Consider the following 17,442-nt stretch of genomic DNA (forward strand, 5'->3'; position numbering starts at 1 on the left):
GCCGAGCCAGAACAATAGATGCTAACAAGCCAGTATCAGAGTCGTTCATACCCAATTCAGGGAGCGACACTTCCCTTTTATCGTAGGTGTGAATAACAGGATAGGATTATACCACTGCTCCGCCCAGGCTTAGTGTAACGAACCAATAGGAGGAGGGTGTTGGCACACCAATTCCGCCCACTCTTACTGTATTTAAGGCCTAAGCTACCAGCACTTATTAGTTTGCTGACGAAGCTCTTCGGATGAGGAGCGAAACGTCCGACACCTTCTACACAGAAGTACAGATGACGTCTCAAGAAGCCTTTTTCTCGCTGTCATTTGAAGGCATTTATCATCTTTGAACGTGTTCCGTTACTTATGCTTTGGAATGTAAGATGACCTCTCTTTATCAGGTTTTTTTCTTTGACTTATGTTGGAGTCAATATGGGAAGAAGGTACACAAAGCAGGGGCCATAAAAGTTTTTTTTAAGAATTTGCTGTGGAAGAAAAGCATCAAGCACCTTTTGAGATGAACAGACTCTGTGATAAATGAACAAAAATTCCAACAGAATCTCACAGAAAGTCCATATTTTCTTCCCATTTCCACTTCCTGTGTGGAATGACCATCTGTCCCATTTACTTTTGACGAGTACTGAGTAAGAGGAAGCTTTGCAGCAGAAAGGAACAAGCATATTATCTCCCTGTAATTAAGAGAATTGGAGTAAATTACAGGGTGGGAGCCCAACTGCAACAAGAGTGTTGATAACCTTCTAATAGAAATGTGTAGTTCTCTTCCCGCAGAAACATCCAGACTCCTGTTGACCTGCAGGGTGAAGAGCAACAACAATGAGGTGTGGGTGAGTACGCAAGGTGGAAAAGTTCCTATATTTTGTGTTTAGCTTCATTTCAGTTTGTCTCTTAGGCTAAGGTTACTTTCTCGACAACATGTTAGCAAAGCATTAGCAGGATTTTTTTTGTTTTGTTATTGTGCAACATTTTTAGCATTCAAACATTAGGTGCCCTTCTGTGTAGCCCCTTGTCCCATTGCAATCTTTTCTCTTGGATCTCATTAGATTACGACATCTTCTCCATTTTGATGCAAGTTTAGGACGAGTATTACGTTAACACTGGGAAACTACAGTTTTTTGTGTGTTGAAATAGCTTAGTATACCGATACCGTGTTACTGAGATGCAAATAAGGAAGTGTACTTTGACTGTGACCTTTGTGTTCACACTTAAACGCACACCTGCAAGCGACAGACAGAGGAAAAAGTCAACATTTGTTTATTTAGTTTGTCGCTTTTTGAGTGATTTTTATGTTGGCAACTTGCATCCAAAACAACATAATGGAGTCTCATTGAAGGTTCTAATAAATTAAGCACATTTTAATGTTTTTTTATTTACTTACTGAGCCTCCTGTTGAATTCTGGCCTTGTCAGCTGTTCTGGTTCCGGTCTTTGCTTTCACTATTTTGTGAAAGGATCAACAAAAAGGAAGGAAGAGTGAAAGACAGCGAGAGAAAGAGGAGGGGATAGTGTGAAGAGGTACTCAGTTGCGTTCAGGGACGAGTAGAGAAGAGAACGTTTTTGCTTTCTGCTTCCCTGCGAGTCACACACGAGCTGAGTCAGGAAGGAGAGAGCAGGTATTTTAATTTATATGCTTTAAAAAAGTAGTTCTAGCTTCTTTTTGACAGTTTCCTAGTGATGATTTTTGCATGATGACAGCTAATATGATGTTTTTGCGCACACATGTAGGAGGTAGAAGGCAACTGCTGCCAGCCGCCACACTTGTTCGGTTCTGACCCAGACACTGTGATCTGACATTATGGTTCGGTGAGTGCATTTGCTGACAACTTCTGTGTTTCCATTCCTCCTCTGTCTCTCCCCTCCCCAGCTGCTGTGATCCTCGCATCATATAATATATGTTGTGTTCAGGTGCTTCTGCAAAAGCAGCCTTTTCTGAAAACGTTTGCAGCAATATTATTTCATTTAGAAAAACATAACACACAATTTAGTCTTCCAACATTGTACAAAAGGCTTATTCAAATAGTGGACCCCAAGCTAAGTCCGACTCGTGGAAGACATCGGACTGGCCCGCTAGTCTCTTCTGTCACACTAATGAGAACAAATCCATAAAAAGGCTTTGGGTGAGGGCTTGCTTGTGTATATAGACTATGTTTGGTTTTTGGACACATGTTTTGCCGTGATTCACACTATGTGCCATCACTTCATCATACAACACTGTATTACTGCAACTTTCCTCAATTTTGTGGCCTATACTTGTGGGGGGGGGGGGGGGGGGGTTTATTGTGCAAGGTGGTTGTTATCATTAATAACTGACAATAGGAGCGATTATTTTAGTGACACGACACGTCCACATTGCGCTAGCTGATGTACCCTCTTAGCATTTCTGATTATTTTTGTTACTGCATGTGCTCATGCATGAGCAATTGAGACAGTCTCAGGCCCACCATGGTACACAAGCGTACCGTGCTTGTGTACGCATTAGAACAATCAAACACATCAAAGAAAATGGGCTTTAGTGTGGCATCATTCTACAATGTGAAATCTGCTCTTCCTTTGTATATACAAGAAAACCATGTGCAAGAAAAATAAAAGGTATACAAACTTGTATATTCACAAAAATTATTTAAATAATGACAAAAATGATGAAATTCAGTAAATTATAATACACAGAAATACAAAGGATTGTACAGTTGCACTCACATATATTCAGCCCAGTTGTAAATTACATTTATTTGCAAAAGGTTCAAACTTTTAATAGATAGCCAATGTCAATAAATAGTGACCTTTATGTTATATTTTTTGCACTGACCTATATAAACCATAGTTTTCCTGTTCTGTCTGTTGGCTTACTGTAAATTCCTTCAAGTTTGCAAATAAATACAAATAGAAATCACAATGTTGGTTGAAACTGGATATGTCCACACATTTTCATTACTTTCATTTACTTAGGGATTTACTTTGCATGTATGTTATAATAAGTTCACAGGAAGAATAGAATAGAACAGCCACAATTATTAATGAAATCATGCAAACAACATAGCACTATAAATATGATCAGGATTAATACCAATGTACTGTATATACTAGCACAGGCCTGAGCAGAAGACCATTATGTCATTGATGCACATTAAAGACTGACGATATGTGATAATTAGCACCTATAGATGGATATTTTGCTAACATTTGTGTAGTACTTTGGTCAAATGAAGGTGACTATGCCTGCACATTCCATATATTACACTCATCAACTGTTTAAAATTGAAAACTGTGGTCGAGACTATTAGGCCAGCGCGTGTCCATGTGTGTCCATGTAGGTGGTTCCACAGAGACATCACTGGCCTGCAGGCCGAGGACATGCTCAAAACCCATGGCATTCACGGCAGCTTTCTGGCCCGACCCAGCAAGAAGAACGTGGGGGATTACTCCCTGTCTGTCAGGTAATTTTGTAAAGTAACCAGAGCGTAGAGCTAAACCTTCAAGCAGGCAAAATGTCACATAATTGTGACGACGGATCATTCCATTGATGGAGCTGCAGTGGGTTATTTCATTTTAATTCTGCCATTTTTAATGGACATGCAAAATAATGAAAACTGAGGGTTTTTTCTTATTAGATTTTGCCACTTTTATTTCACTTCATTGTAGCAATAAGAAAACTTGCCCTTACAATGGACTACAGAATGTGACTGTGGCATACTTGCATTTTGCTTTTACAGTATATGATTTCATTTTTTTTCAACCATTTTGTTAGCAAAATTGAGAACATTAATAAATGGCAGTTAGAAGATAAAATCCTCAAATTTTCTCAAATTAATAGCTGTCCCAAAATTAGGGCTGTCAAAGTAAGGGAAATATACTTTGGGTTTTTTTTTGACACGCGATTAACGTGTGGATGTTCTCTTTGACCCTCGGCCCACACCGTAGTTTGAGGAAACATAGGAGCCACAAGCGAGAACAAATACTGAGCATAAATGGACAAAGAAAAGGGTCATGAAGGGTACGTTTAGCTTCAAAGCCCTGGCAGATGCCTCTCTCAACAAGACAAAAGTCATCTGTGTACACTGTCGCTGTGAGTGTGAGTTGTCACAGAGTACATCGACTTCCAGTGAGAATGTACTGGAGCACTGCCAGTATTTGTTTATTGTCATTTATACAGTGGTGCTTTGGCATATGAGTGTCCCAACGAACAAGTGCTATTTAGATCGAGCCATGGCCGAGCCATCTCTCGGCTGAGTTTTTTGCTTTGAACTGCGAGCGAAAATTTGGGTTATGAGTTGCTAGATACCGACAGGCACAGCCAATGACAGCGATTTGGGGTCTTGTGTCAATGTGACCATGACTAAAGATGAGAATGGATCTAAATAGCATTAGCAGTGTGCTAGCTAGTCACCAGGAAAGATTTTCAACACATCAGCAAAACATATGTACATTGTAGCAATCAAATTTATCTTATTTATTATTTATTGTGTAAAACGAAGACAGGAGCAACATCAAACTAAAAGCACTAAATGAATACAGACCCACCATCCACCAGTGCAAGCCGGTTTTTCAGAGAGGTGCACTGCACAAATACTGTATGCACGTTAGCACTCAGTAAGGTCATCAAATCTTACCGTTAATCATTCCCACATAGTATCAGCATTTCCCACAGCCCGGTTTGTTGGAGGCCCCCGCCTTTACAGCATGTTTGGGCATATGATGTGCTCTTTTACACAACATGCCACTTTTATAGAATTGTCTTCTTTATTGTAAGATTAATGTCTACATCAACAAATGTAACTGTTGAATCGTATCTAATCGAATCATATCGTATCGTTTAGACAGTGTATCAAATCGTTCTGTTTTTAAAATATGTATCGTTTTTGAATCATATCTTAACCCATGTATCGAGATGCGTATGGAATCGTTTACCACAAAGAGAGTTACATCCCTATAGATAAGAATGGCTTTCTATTTGCGATTGAGTTAACTACGGACAATAATGTGATTAATCGCGATTAAAAATGTTCATCTATTCACAGCCCTAACCAAAATATAATCTAAATCTGCTATACACTGTATATATGTGTTTGTATAAATACTGTAGTCATTTCAGCATTATTCTGTTTTTATTACCAGTAAGCATGTTAAAATAAAGTTAAAGCAATTTGTATTCATTGTAATTAACTGAGCCATATTAACAGCGCACAAGTGTATTTTTGCAAGATGGCATATTGTTGTGGTCCAATGAAAAGGGTTCATTTCCAAATGCTTTTTTTTTTTTTTTTTACTTTTTATCCAAATCAAACACTTAAGTTTTTGCAAAGTTTAAATTTGAATAAAAATGTCAAAAATTTGGTGATTGTGTGTAGTTGAACAAAAATGTACTCTATTGTGAATTTTTACTTTTTAAAATGTATTGCAGTGCTTGAACTAATAGTGTCAAATAAAAGCAGTGTATTACGAAGTTTTAAAATAATATTTAGAAAGCTTTAAAGTTAATATAAATTATTTTTTAAATCCAGTACTCTAGTACTTATAGTCCACCAGTGCTAGTGATGCTCCAAAATAATATTTCCATTAGAAAACCATGCAGATTAAGGCCTCCATAAGTTGTATGTTGTGCATCATCAATAAGTTATTGTTCCTTGCCAGGGTGGGTGAGCAGGTGACGCACATCCGCATCCAGAACACAGGAGACTACTACGACCTCTACGGCGGTGAAAAGTTTGCCACGCTGTCCGAGCTGGTGGAGTACTACACAGCCGACAACGGCATTTTGCAGGACAAGGACGGCACCGTCATTGAGCTCAGATACCCTCTCAACTGCTCCGACCCCACCACTGAGAGGTTTGTAATATTTTAACCCCCACGCTGACAAAATACTACACAATATCTCGAGTCAGGCACAATGTGTGGCCTGAGAATTTAGTCGGATTTTGTGCAAGAAGTGTTAGAATTGGTCGAAAATTGACGCATTTATTAAATAATTTAACGCCTTAAATCTTATATAAAATAGAATAGAATAAAATAGAATAGAATAATAAGTGCTGCTATTTTTTAACTTATTTAGTTCCGGCCTGTTTTCATGAGAATTTAGTGGGGTTTTGTACAAAAATAATTTGTTGAAAATTGTGTATTTTTATACTTACTACGTACTTTTAGGATCGAGAACTAAAGGCTATTATTTCAAATAGAATATTACGTTTCTTTCAATTAATATAGAAATGCCACTGTTAATTTAGTAGGAACTACTCAAATTAGCAGAAAATAAATGTTTTTTGTTCTTTTTTTTTAAGTCAAATGGTGAGTTCTAACTTCAACATAAAAAAAAAATAATAATACAGGCTTTATTTTTTTTTAATTATTACAGAAGTACGTTGTCGGCCTGTTGTGACATAAACATAATATATATTTTTAAATAAAAAGGACAAAAATGTATAGAAAATTAATGTTTTCTTTAATTTTTAATGAAATATTAAGTCTTTACCGCAGCATAAAATAAAAATAATAAAGGCTCTATTTATTGATACAAAAATGAATTCACAAATAAATTCAATTTTGGATGAAAAAGACAAAAAGTATTAGAATTAATTATGATTTTGGTAGAAAATATTTAAAAATTAGCAGAAGACGGACACAAATGTTGATTATTAAATATTATTGACAATAATTATCAACACTACTTAAAAATAAACAACAAAGGCTACATAGTAATAATAAATATCATATATATATACAGTAGATTATATAAGAAAGAAATATGTGCTGAATGCGCAATCATTCCTCTTGCAGTGGCGTACGCTCCGCTCCTACTTGTCGCAACAATAATCCGTTTTAATTTACTTTGACCTTAAAATAGCTTTCGACGGGAAGCTATTCAGAAAAAATGACCCCCCCTGACAACCCCATTGCCCCCCACCACCTCCCCCACACCACCCGGCCCCAGCTGTCCTCTCTGTCAGTTGTCTAACTTCCCTTTTATCGCTGCGGTTGGAAACTTGACGTTTTGACACTCTTGAAAGCGATGGCCAGACCGTCCTTGCTTGTCTTCCTCTATTGCACACTCCATCATGTCCTAACCATTCTTTGTCTAGTTTCGGAAAGGGTTGCACGCACACACACACACACACACACACACAAGTAAACACTTTAAGCGTAATAGTAGCACTCTATTTGTGCATGATTCAGTCAATTTTGTATTGCCCCTTCAGTGCACAGCAGTTTCATGCCAACATTTGATGTGACAAGATCCTATTAATAATTAGCACATAATTACTCCAAATGAGCATTTAAAAATTAGTGTACTTAGAGAGCAAGATGCATATCTTCATTAAAAGAATGGTGTTGGTGGTGCAGGGCAGTGGACGTTCTGTTAGGGGGGTAGGCAGGCTGCTTGACTAAAAATACTTTGTCCTCTCTAGCCACAAAATCTGTCATCAGAAATTTTCCGACCGCAAAACAGGAAGTTAAGCAGAAGAAGAAATTGAGAACTCAGTGAACAATTATGCCCAACCCAGCTTAGTGTACATTCACTGACACACGCCGCTAACGGCCTTTTCGTAAATTGTGTCCTTTCCTGTAAAATGTCCCCTCAAAGGTGACATGTCCATGCGATGAAGGCATAACGTCAAGATACTGTGCTGTGGGTCACACAATGAGCTGTGGATTGTGTTTTTAACTTTCCATTCGGTGTGTCCTTATTGTGGCCACCGAGTTGACCTATCAAGTATGCTACTACACTGCATTTACACGCGTCACGCTACACACTCTCAAACAAGCTACTTCTTCTAGACCTGATTGCATACTCTGTTTGCATGATGTGATTACAGTATTATATCACCAAACAACACAAAGTGTTTATGCAAATAGAAGGAAAGAGTAGTAGTATAGGAGTAGTAGACATTTGACGTGAAGCCACGTACCCCGTACTCCTTCACACTTACAATCACACTTATCTTAATTAACTTGAAAGATAATTAATAGTTCATTTGATAAGTAATTCCGGGTCAATAAATTGTATTTTGCATCATCCAATTTTTATAAAGTTTCACATGAGCACTGATAAGTAGGCAATTGTCCTACATATCCTTTATTCCAGTCTGATTTTGGGATCCCTCCTTTTGAATGGGGTGAATTTGAGCTTCACTGTTTTGTCCACTCGCAACCGTTTTGATTTAAGTCTGCATATTAATTGGATATGAAATTGAAGGGGATAGTTTAACAAATATGATAACCCAGTATCCAAAGTACAAAAATACACATAACCAGCGATAAAGCCTCATTATCAGGGGAATTCCTACTCTCATTCAGACATGCACACACCGTGACAAGTTTTCTTCAAGATTAAACATTCTTCATGTACAACATAATCATCAATCTTGCTTATTTGTTTATCTCATGTCCAGGTGGTACCACGGTCACCTGTCTGGTCCAAACGCTGAGAAGATGCTGATTGCTCGAGATGAGTCTGGGACCTTCCTGGTCAGAGAGTCGCTGTCCAAGCCAGGAGATTTTGTCCTCTCCTGTCTGACGGACGAGCGGAGCAAAGCAGGAGTGAGGAGAGTGTCCCACATCAAGATCATGTGCCAGGTGTGTTTATTTATCAAAAACACCAAAAGCGTTATTTTTTGTCTTTTAGTTAGAATAAAAATAATTATTTCAAAAGTACTTTACAGTAAAATGACTGTTTTGACCCAAATATAAGACGACTCCGCTTTGTCCTTTCTTTAGGACAAAGTAACACAACTGGTATATTACAGTAAAAAGGGCATATTTATTAGCTGCTTGGGGAGAAGCCATTTGGCGCCATAACCATAACCATAACATGTTGGTTTGCATACATAAATATCTAGACCTTGAATACAGTCGTCCCTCGTTTATCGCGGGTAATTGGTTCCAGACCCGACCACTATATGTGAATTTCCACAAAGTAGCATTCAATATTAATAAATGGAAGCATAGATAGAGCATAGTTAACCTGTATATGACTTTCTAAATCCGATTTTTACCATTATTAGAGCCCTGTCGACATGAAATAACACCCCTATAGTCACATTTACACTCTCTTTATTCTTTGTTTACAACACATTGCTGAACTGTAATGCCCAGGCTACGGGATCACTTCAGGGACAGTAGAGACGGTCGCTGCTAGCATAGCAAGCTACCCAGCTAACTAGTTAGCCTCTCCAATTTACTTATTCTAAGCTTAGTGTTTAGTAAGAAGTAAGAAGCCAAAACATTACCACCTCCACACGGAATGGGAGGAGAATGACATGCCATGGCTGACTACGTGCAGTGTGAAGGTAATCTTGATGGTAATCTAATGTAATGTCATTACACATTACATATACATGTAAAGATACATGTTCTATACTCGTTTTTCAATATTTGTTTTACTAATAATAGTCCATAGTCAACCACGAAAAAGTGGCCATTTATTAATTAATTTTTAAAAAATGTGATAGAGTAAGCGAGCGATGTTTGGACCGTGTTGTAGCGAAGGACTACTGTAGTAAGGACTATAAGACGACCCATCTTTTTGTGACCTTTTTCTGGTGAAACAATATGGTCTTATATTTGGGTCCATACGGCACTTAATCACTGTACCTATTGGTATGTCTGTGTCTAGAATGAGAGATATACAGTGGGAGGCTCGGACTTGTTTGACACACTAAGCGACTTGGTGGAGTTCTACAAACGCAAAGGCATCGAGGAGATCTCTGGCAACTGGGTGCATCTCAAACAAGTACCTGTGGCCTTAATACAGATCTTAGTGTAGAGCTTAGAATACAGCTCTTGTACAGGATGTTATTATATAGTTGCTAAATACAGAATGCACTGTGTGTGCGTCCTGGCAGCCGTATTACTCCACCAGAGTGAACGCAGCCGACATCGACAGCAGAGTGAAGCAACTGGACCAGACCACACAACTGCAGCAGGATACTGAGGGCGGGAAAAGCAAGGCGGGTTTCTGGGAGGAATTTGATGTAAGGCACTTGAACCTCCTCCTCCTCACTCACGGTTAAATTACGATGATAATGTCTCCATCTGCCTCTGTACAAATATCCTCTTCCTGCTGGACAATATCAACAAATACTAGTATGCTGCCATCTGGTGGTGATGGAATAACAAATTATTATTTATTGAGACACACAAATTACACGTAATATATTCAAATTCCAAACAGAAATCGTCATTGTGTATTTTTTGAGATACTGCAAAAATTAGTTTAGAACTATTTAAGGAACATATTTGTACCGTCACTTGAATTAAGAGCAGCAACCTCGTTTATTTAAAAAAAATTATGTTCAACTTCATTAACAATTACAAAAAAACGTACCTTAAAATATATCATACGCATAAATATTTATTAAAAGGCCATATAATATTTCCAGAGAAAGTACCTTAAAATATATCATACGCATAAATATTTATTAAAAGGCCATATAATATTTCCAGAGAAACACAATAAAGCAATAATAAAATAAACTAATAAGAAAATTATTATACATAATTGTTGTAATAAAAATATTATTTCCAAATAATATAATAGAATATAACACAATAAGAATAATAGAATAAAAAATGAAATGATCATCTACCGATATTAGAATCTGCATTTTTACAGTACAAATGCAGTTTTCCAGTAAATACTGTAATGTGGAAAAACTGAAAATTCTGCACATCTATTGTTTATTTATATATTTTTTTACTTATTTATTAAATGTCTATATATTTCCAAAGAAACATGCAAAATTCATTGAAAATAAAATAAATTATATTTTCAAATTATTATAATTTACTGTAATAAAAACATTCTTTCAAACAATATAATAAAATAACAATGAAAATAATATAGTAAAAGAACAACTGTTTTCCAATTAAAAAACAGAAAAATCTGCACTTCTGTTTTAAGTCTTGGTGAGTTTGTTGAATAACGCAAATTAAATTGGTGACCCCCATCCAGGCTCTTCAGAAGTTGGAGGCAAAGGTCAAAAAGAGTCGAGAGGAAGGCCAGAGACCAGAAAACAAGACTAAAAACAGATACAAGAACATTCTGCCGTGTAAGTTTTATGTTCTGTTAAAATCATTTATGTATTAATAGAAATGAGTTGAACTCATGTTTTTAATCTCGATTTCTCCACTCATTGCACACAAGTCAATGACACCAGAGTCACCCTACAGGACGCTGACCCCAACAGTGTGGGTTCAGATTACATCAACGCCAACTTTGTACGGGTACGTCACTAAACACAAATTGGGAAAATACATTTTCCTCGGTTTTGTTAACTTGTGTTATTTTGGGTCCCATAGAACACCTTGATGGAGTCGGAGAATCCTAAAGTTTATATCGCCACTCAGGGTTGCCTGGCGACAACTGTCAACAACTTCTGGCAGATGGTTTGGCAAGAGAACACCAGGGTTATCGTTATGACGACCAGGGAGGTTGAGAAAGGGCGGGTCGGTGTCACAACTTCATTTGTCTTCTTTGTGCATTTCATACAAAAACTTATGCTTAACTTTGGTGCAGAATAAATGTGTGCCTTACTGGCCCAACTGTGAGACCTCCAAGGAGGTGGGCTGCTATGTGGTGACCTCCAAGTTGGAAAGGGAAGCATCAGATTACAAAGTCAGAGTCCTGGAGATTGCACCTGTAAATAAGGTGGGCCTTCGCAACAGTCACCAACTCACTGCGTATTACTGTAGAATGAAAAACTGCTTACATCGTCATTTCTTCTCCAGCCCAAACATTCCCGCACCGTGTGGCACTACCAGTACCTGAGCTGGCCTGATCACGGCGTCCCCCAAGAGCCTGGCGCCATCCTCAGCTTCCTCACCCAAGTCAACGCCAAACAGGCCGAATGTCCCGATGCCGGGCCTATGGTCATCCACTGCAGGTATACACAAGTGATTACATACAGTAATTGCTGTGTAAAGACGTACGAAACGGTTGTCCGCCAGTGACAATTGCTTTCAACGTAACAGGGTGGGAGAAGTGAGTGTCATGTGTTACTTACCCCAGGATACCCTTTCACACAGCCGTTGTCTACCTCCAAAATGTTGGGTTGACTTTGTCCTTACATCCTATGTCAGTGGCATTTATACAAAACAGCAATGTGGAAAAAGGTAGCTTTTATTGACAATGTAGGCTCTTTTCACACATAGATGCCAGAAAATTAGCATTAGCGCCTGTATTTTACACTGACCCAATTGCCGTGCATTGCACAAAGACAGGCAGAAAATTGCCTGGTTCTCCTTCAATTCTGTGTCAGAACAGCAACTTGGAAAAACGTGGAAAAGTGCCGTCTTGTATACCCGTCAGTGTAGCCTCTTTTCACACAGCGTTGCCTCAAAATTGGCAGCAAAGCTGGGATTTTAGTCTTTCACACGGAACCCAGCAGGACATTTCCACGTATTACACAAAGATGGATTCTAGCTCTGATACTACATCCAAAGGCAGGAAAAAGCCAGGTAGGCACTGTCCCGCCCAGACCGTGTCAGTGCTGTTTATACAGAACGGGAACATGGGAAGAAGGCAGCTTTTTTCAGCTTGTAGCTTTTTTCACACATAAGATGCCACAAAATTGGTGCGTCAGAGTAGTACAGTAGGCTCTGCTGTGTCTTTCAGTGAAACGGGACATTTCTGTGTGTGTGTGTGCACTTTCACACAGCGACATAGTGTACCCAAATCCGTGCCAATGTCTGCTGTGATGTATAAAGTCCTTGTCAGATATAAAAAAGTGAGTCTCAAGTGTTAAACTTCATACCACTTTTCTGTTGTTGCAGGTTACCCTTTCACACAGCCACTTTCCCGCCTCTGTTACACCTCTAATAGCGCCTCTGAAGCAAGCAACATTTTGCTTGCTTCAGACAGGTTTTACAGATAGTGTGAAAGGGGCTGGAGCTGTAACTGTAACAGAGGCGGAACACTGACTGTGTAAAAGGGAATACATACATTCACCCTTCCTGTCCTGTTGTATTTTAAAGCAGTTCCGACGGGTGTTTTATACATCATACCAGACACCATGACCGTGATTCTGTATAAAAGGCACAGGTGACTAAATGATAAATCAATCAAAGTGAGCCTTGGCCTATAAGAAAGAGATGATTCATGATGGAACATCGTGATTCATAATGAATCTATCTTTGATTTGGGTCTCATTTAACAAATAGTTTTGGTTGTTCCTGAGGAAATACATGTATTGTATATGAGATCCTGCATCTTCAAATGAATGGGAGAAGGGCGTCAAGGCAAGTGTAATGTTGCAAAGTGCTTTTACAATCTTACAGTATGTTTCTGAATGCTTCAATTCTAGTTCCAGGATTACGATTAGTAGTAACAAAAGGTTTAAAAGAGTCAACTGAGAGTTTATCCTTTTGGAATGTTTTGGAATGTGCTTGTGACCTCAGGGAGGTTTGTTTGTTACATGATTGTTGCACTTTCACATACTGTAGGTGTTTGGGAATCCATGTTGCACAACACTTAATAATCTTTACTTAGGACCTTTAGCCACCAGCGATTATCAGTAAGATCCAACCACAATGATCAGTAAATTGTGTTCTTTTTAGTTCATTCCTGTTTTTTGCCAAGTCATAATTATTTTTATATTTACCGGTTATAGGCACTTATATTTTTATTAGTAAACAACTTGAGTTGGTAGTATTTATATTGGACTAAATTTCTGGAATGGATTTAATTGTTAAAAAAAAATAAGCTCCAGTGTGGAATCATTTTTAGTATTTGTGTTATTGATATATATTTTTTACATACTCATTTTTACATACCTTTTTAATATGCGGTACTTTGTAATACTACAAGTAAATGTATTGTTATTATTATTATTGTAATAGTAGAATTTTAATGTTACATTGTTAACAATTATATATATTTTCAAAGTATGAATATAAAACTGAAATTAGGATTTTTTTTAACCAGTTCCATGCAATTATATTATGTTAGTAAACACAAAAAACTTAAGTTATTGGTAGGCGGGATTGACCCTCCCAAATTACCTGATGGAAACATAATTATGGATTACCGGTTTCCGGAAATTATTTTTGTATTACAGTGTTCCTTCGCTCTATCGCGGTTCACCTTTCGCGGATTTGCTGTTTCGCTGAATTTTTTTAGTGCCTCTTTTTTTTTTATTACAGCGTTTGAATGGCGTTACAGGCTGAGGCTGGCCCTTTAAGAAAAATGGCTTTGTGGGAAGTTGAGTGTCTCTCTCTCTCTCTCTCTCCCACCCTCTGTCTGTCTGCACCGCCCATTGTTGTCTGCGTCCTGATTGGCTGTAGACCATTGTCAATCAATCTCCTTCGTGCTGCCCGTGCTGTCTCCTGTGTCATTCTAGCTTGCTTGCTAGCTTGTAAATGAATCTTCGGTAAGAAGGAGAAGGACTGCAACAAGAGGAGTACTGCATCAATATGTTTTAACAAGGATACAAAAACGCTACAGTAGAGCGGAACCGCACCAGGACGAAAAGGCACACTCACAGGAGTGAAATACGCGTGAATGACTTCATAATTTCTTGTGTCCGACTTGTAGGTTGATCATTAAAATTCAAACAAAGGTGTGAAATTTTCTGAGAGTGTTTAAACAAGAGAGAAATGTGAGAAAATTGTATTCTCTGTCTGAGAAAGGTGTATAAAGTGTATGGTGAGGGGATTTACAACCTTAAAACATATATAATTGGAAAAAAGCGAAGTTGCTTTGGTGATTTCACTTACTGCGTGATATTTTGGGAACCGATCCCCCGCGATAACCGAGGGAACACTGTTTTTGTATTATTTTTCTGTGTACTACTTTTAAGTACTACTTTAAGTATTAAAATAATTGTTATTATGCAAATATTAATTAAATTATAGATATAACATAGATATTAGTATTGAGTTTTAAAAATAAGAGGAAAATATTGGTATCAGTTAAAAAAGTTTATATTAGGGATGGGCATAATGATTAATCGATTGTTGGTTAATCGCGCTTTGAAGCGCAAATGGAGTGCATTGCTTGACTGCCACCAGTAGAGGCACTGTTGATTCTTTCTAGTTTATTCTCCAATGGGAAGTTGAGCAATTAATGGATTCATCAACGGTGAAGTTTCCCAAGTACATTTACAGGAACATCATGGCTACTTACTGCAATGAATGATTGTGTTTTATGTGTGTGTGCAGTGCTGGGATCGGGCGGACAGGCACCATCGTGGTGATTGACATGATTATTGAGACAATTGACACCATAGGTAAATAAAAAAATATGTAAAAACAAAAACAAGGAATCCCATTTTTAATTAACTGGGCTACCTCCTCCTCAAATTGTCCTCCCTGCAGGTCTAAACTGTGACATCGACATCTCCAAGTACATTCAGATGGTGCGGGAGCAGCGCTCTGGCATGGTGCAAACCGAGGCCCAGTACAAGTTCATCTACCTGGCCGTTTCTGAGTACATCCAGACCACCAAGGCCAAAGACGGCGCCTCCATGGTCAATGCAAACTCTCTCCCTTTGTCTTAGCTTACTAGTCAGCAAATCCCCTGACGTATGTCAACAGACTCCTTATCAACACATGAACCTGGACACACTTGTTGACTGCTTTAACCATTTCAGTCATATCTCAACCGTTTGTCACTGTGTGTCTTCTGCAGGAAGCGGAGACAGAGTATGAAAATTTACAAATCAAACACATGCCGCCCAGCAGGAACGTCACAAAGTGAGTAAATGCACTACAGCAGGGGTCACCAACGTTTTTCCTTGTGAGAGCTACTTTTACGAAATGAAAATGGCCAAGAGCTACTCATTTTTGTAACATTTATTTTCAGAGCTTATTTTAAACCCAAACAAAGCGAATATGCTTGTTTTACCAGAACATGAACAAAATGCTGGTGTCCACAACTCACATTTTGTATTTCAGAATGCATTTCTTTCTACTGTTCTTTCATTATTAGCTGAAAACCTGAATGAAAAGCAGGCTTGCGGGCACCTCATGTGGTCGTGGGGAGCTACCTGGTGCCTGCGGGCACCACGTTGGTGACCCCTGCACTACGGTGTGTGATACTATCAAGCATTATAACCACAAAAAACAATACACATTTTAAATATATTGATGGTTAAATACATAATACAAATGGTAAAATGAAAAACAGCTAACAAATAAAATAGGGGGATTTGTTTTTTATGCAGAAGAAAATGATTGTTGGTGTTTGAGATGAAAAATAATGAAAATATAAAATTGATAACAATAAAATATGGAGATAAAATCAATGTATAACTAAACATGCTAATAAATAAATACATACATATTAAAGTACTGTACTGTGTACTGTGTGTACTGTACTGTAAAGATGTTAAAGCAACGTTTTAATGTGTTATCATGTTTTAAAAATGACAATAACAAAAATATTTAGCAAAAGTCAAATAAAAGTTCTATACTTTTTTGTTTATGGTTTAAATATGTAGTTGGATTATTTTTAATGGAACTGAACGAGTGCACAGTAAAGGGTTAAAACGTGCGCGTCCTCATGTACACGCATTATACATCACATGCATACTCCAAAGCTCACACTGGGGTGACAAAACATGACTCGGCTTATTTACAGCCTCGTCAGCATCTTTATATAGATGTTTTTACATTTTGATAGACGTCCATTTATTTGATGTTTTGTCTTTGCAGAAGCAAGGAGGATGTGTACGAGAACGTGAGCAAAGCAAAGAAAGACAAGAAGAAGGCAAAGTCAGACAAGAGTGGCTCGTTAAAGAGAAAATAAGAGTTTTATGAAAGGAGTATGTTATTAAGTCATGATGTGTTATTTATGTTGGCCCGTTTTGTCTCTTTTCACTAGTGGACACCTTTTACAATACATTAAGGTGAATGGTTAAGTAAGACAACACATCCAACAGACATATCACCATGAATTTCTGCAAATTTGAATAAATAAGTGGTGATAGGGCATGCAGGACAGAATAAACGGCGCTCAACATGGATATTTACTTTAAGTAATGTAGAGATTGTTTTTTAGTTACCTGAATTCCTGTCTTGTACAATAAAAATGAACATTTGCAATGACAACCATTTAAATAAAATCTACAATACAAATACATAATGCCTAATGAAATAATACATCATTATAGGGTGATAAAAATATATATATATATATATATTTAAAAAATAATAGTAAAATTATTATCAAATTAATTGATGAGTTAATTGAAACTCATTCTGATAAAAAAAAAAAATATATATATATAATATAAAGTATATAATAATAAAAAATAAATAAATAAAATAAAAACACAGTAAATATACTAAATGTAAAAATAATTCTGCTTGTACAAAATAAAAAATAAAATTAAGTTTAAATATTGCCATCCATACACTAAATAACAAATGACATCCAAAGTAAATAATAGCAAAATATAATATATATAGAAATTAAACACTAGAGCTAATAATAATAATAATACAT

The 17,442-nt window shown here is 37.3% G+C and overlaps 1 protein-coding gene and 1 long non-coding RNA gene across 2 annotated transcripts; one reads left to right on the forward strand and one right to left on the reverse strand.

The window, feature by feature from the left end:
* Nucleotides 1-362: 362 nt before the first annotated feature.
* Nucleotides 363-1,474, reverse strand: LOC129185416 (uncharacterized). Its single transcript, XR_008572066.1, has 3 exons — nt 1,388-1,474; nt 747-802; nt 363-680 (listed from the first exon to the last, which is right to left on the reverse strand). It is a non-coding gene; the product is annotated as an uncharacterized LOC129185416 (long non-coding RNA).
* Nucleotides 1,381-17,101, forward strand: ptpn6 (protein tyrosine phosphatase non-receptor type 6). The gene is made up of 16 exons (XM_054782480.1): nt 1,381-1,621; nt 1,734-1,811; nt 3,320-3,442; nt 5,637-5,831; nt 8,390-8,573; nt 9,613-9,729; nt 9,842-9,970; nt 10,951-11,047; nt 11,143-11,222; nt 11,298-11,444; nt 11,515-11,646; nt 11,727-11,881; nt 15,156-15,223; nt 15,312-15,463; nt 15,625-15,689; nt 16,650-17,101. Exons 2-16 carry the CDS (start codon nt 1,804-1,806, stop codon nt 16,741-16,743), a joined length of 1,746 nt encoding a protein of 581 aa, XP_054638455.1. The 5' UTR covers nt 1,381-1,621; nt 1,734-1,803; the 3' UTR covers nt 16,744-17,101.
* Nucleotides 17,102-17,442: the final 341 nt, after the last annotated feature.

Source organism: Dunckerocampus dactyliophorus, chromosome 7 (assembly GCF_027744805.1).
Source record: "Dunckerocampus dactyliophorus isolate RoL2022-P2 chromosome 7, RoL_Ddac_1.1, whole genome shotgun sequence".
In the NCBI taxonomy this organism is placed as follows: Eukaryota; Metazoa; Chordata; class Actinopteri; order Syngnathiformes; family Syngnathidae; genus Dunckerocampus; species Dunckerocampus dactyliophorus.

Bases quoted from the DNA above. Each gene is read 5' to 3' on its own strand.
- ptpn6 (XM_054782480.1), top strand. The intron at 5,832-8,389 runs GTTTGTAATATT...TCTCATGTCCAG, and splicing joins TCCGACCCCACCACTGAGAG to GTGGTACCACGGTCACCTGT. The intron at 15,464-15,624 runs GTCAATGCAAAC...TGTCTTCTGCAG, and splicing joins CCAAAGACGGCGCCTCCATG to GAAGCGGAGACAGAGTATGA.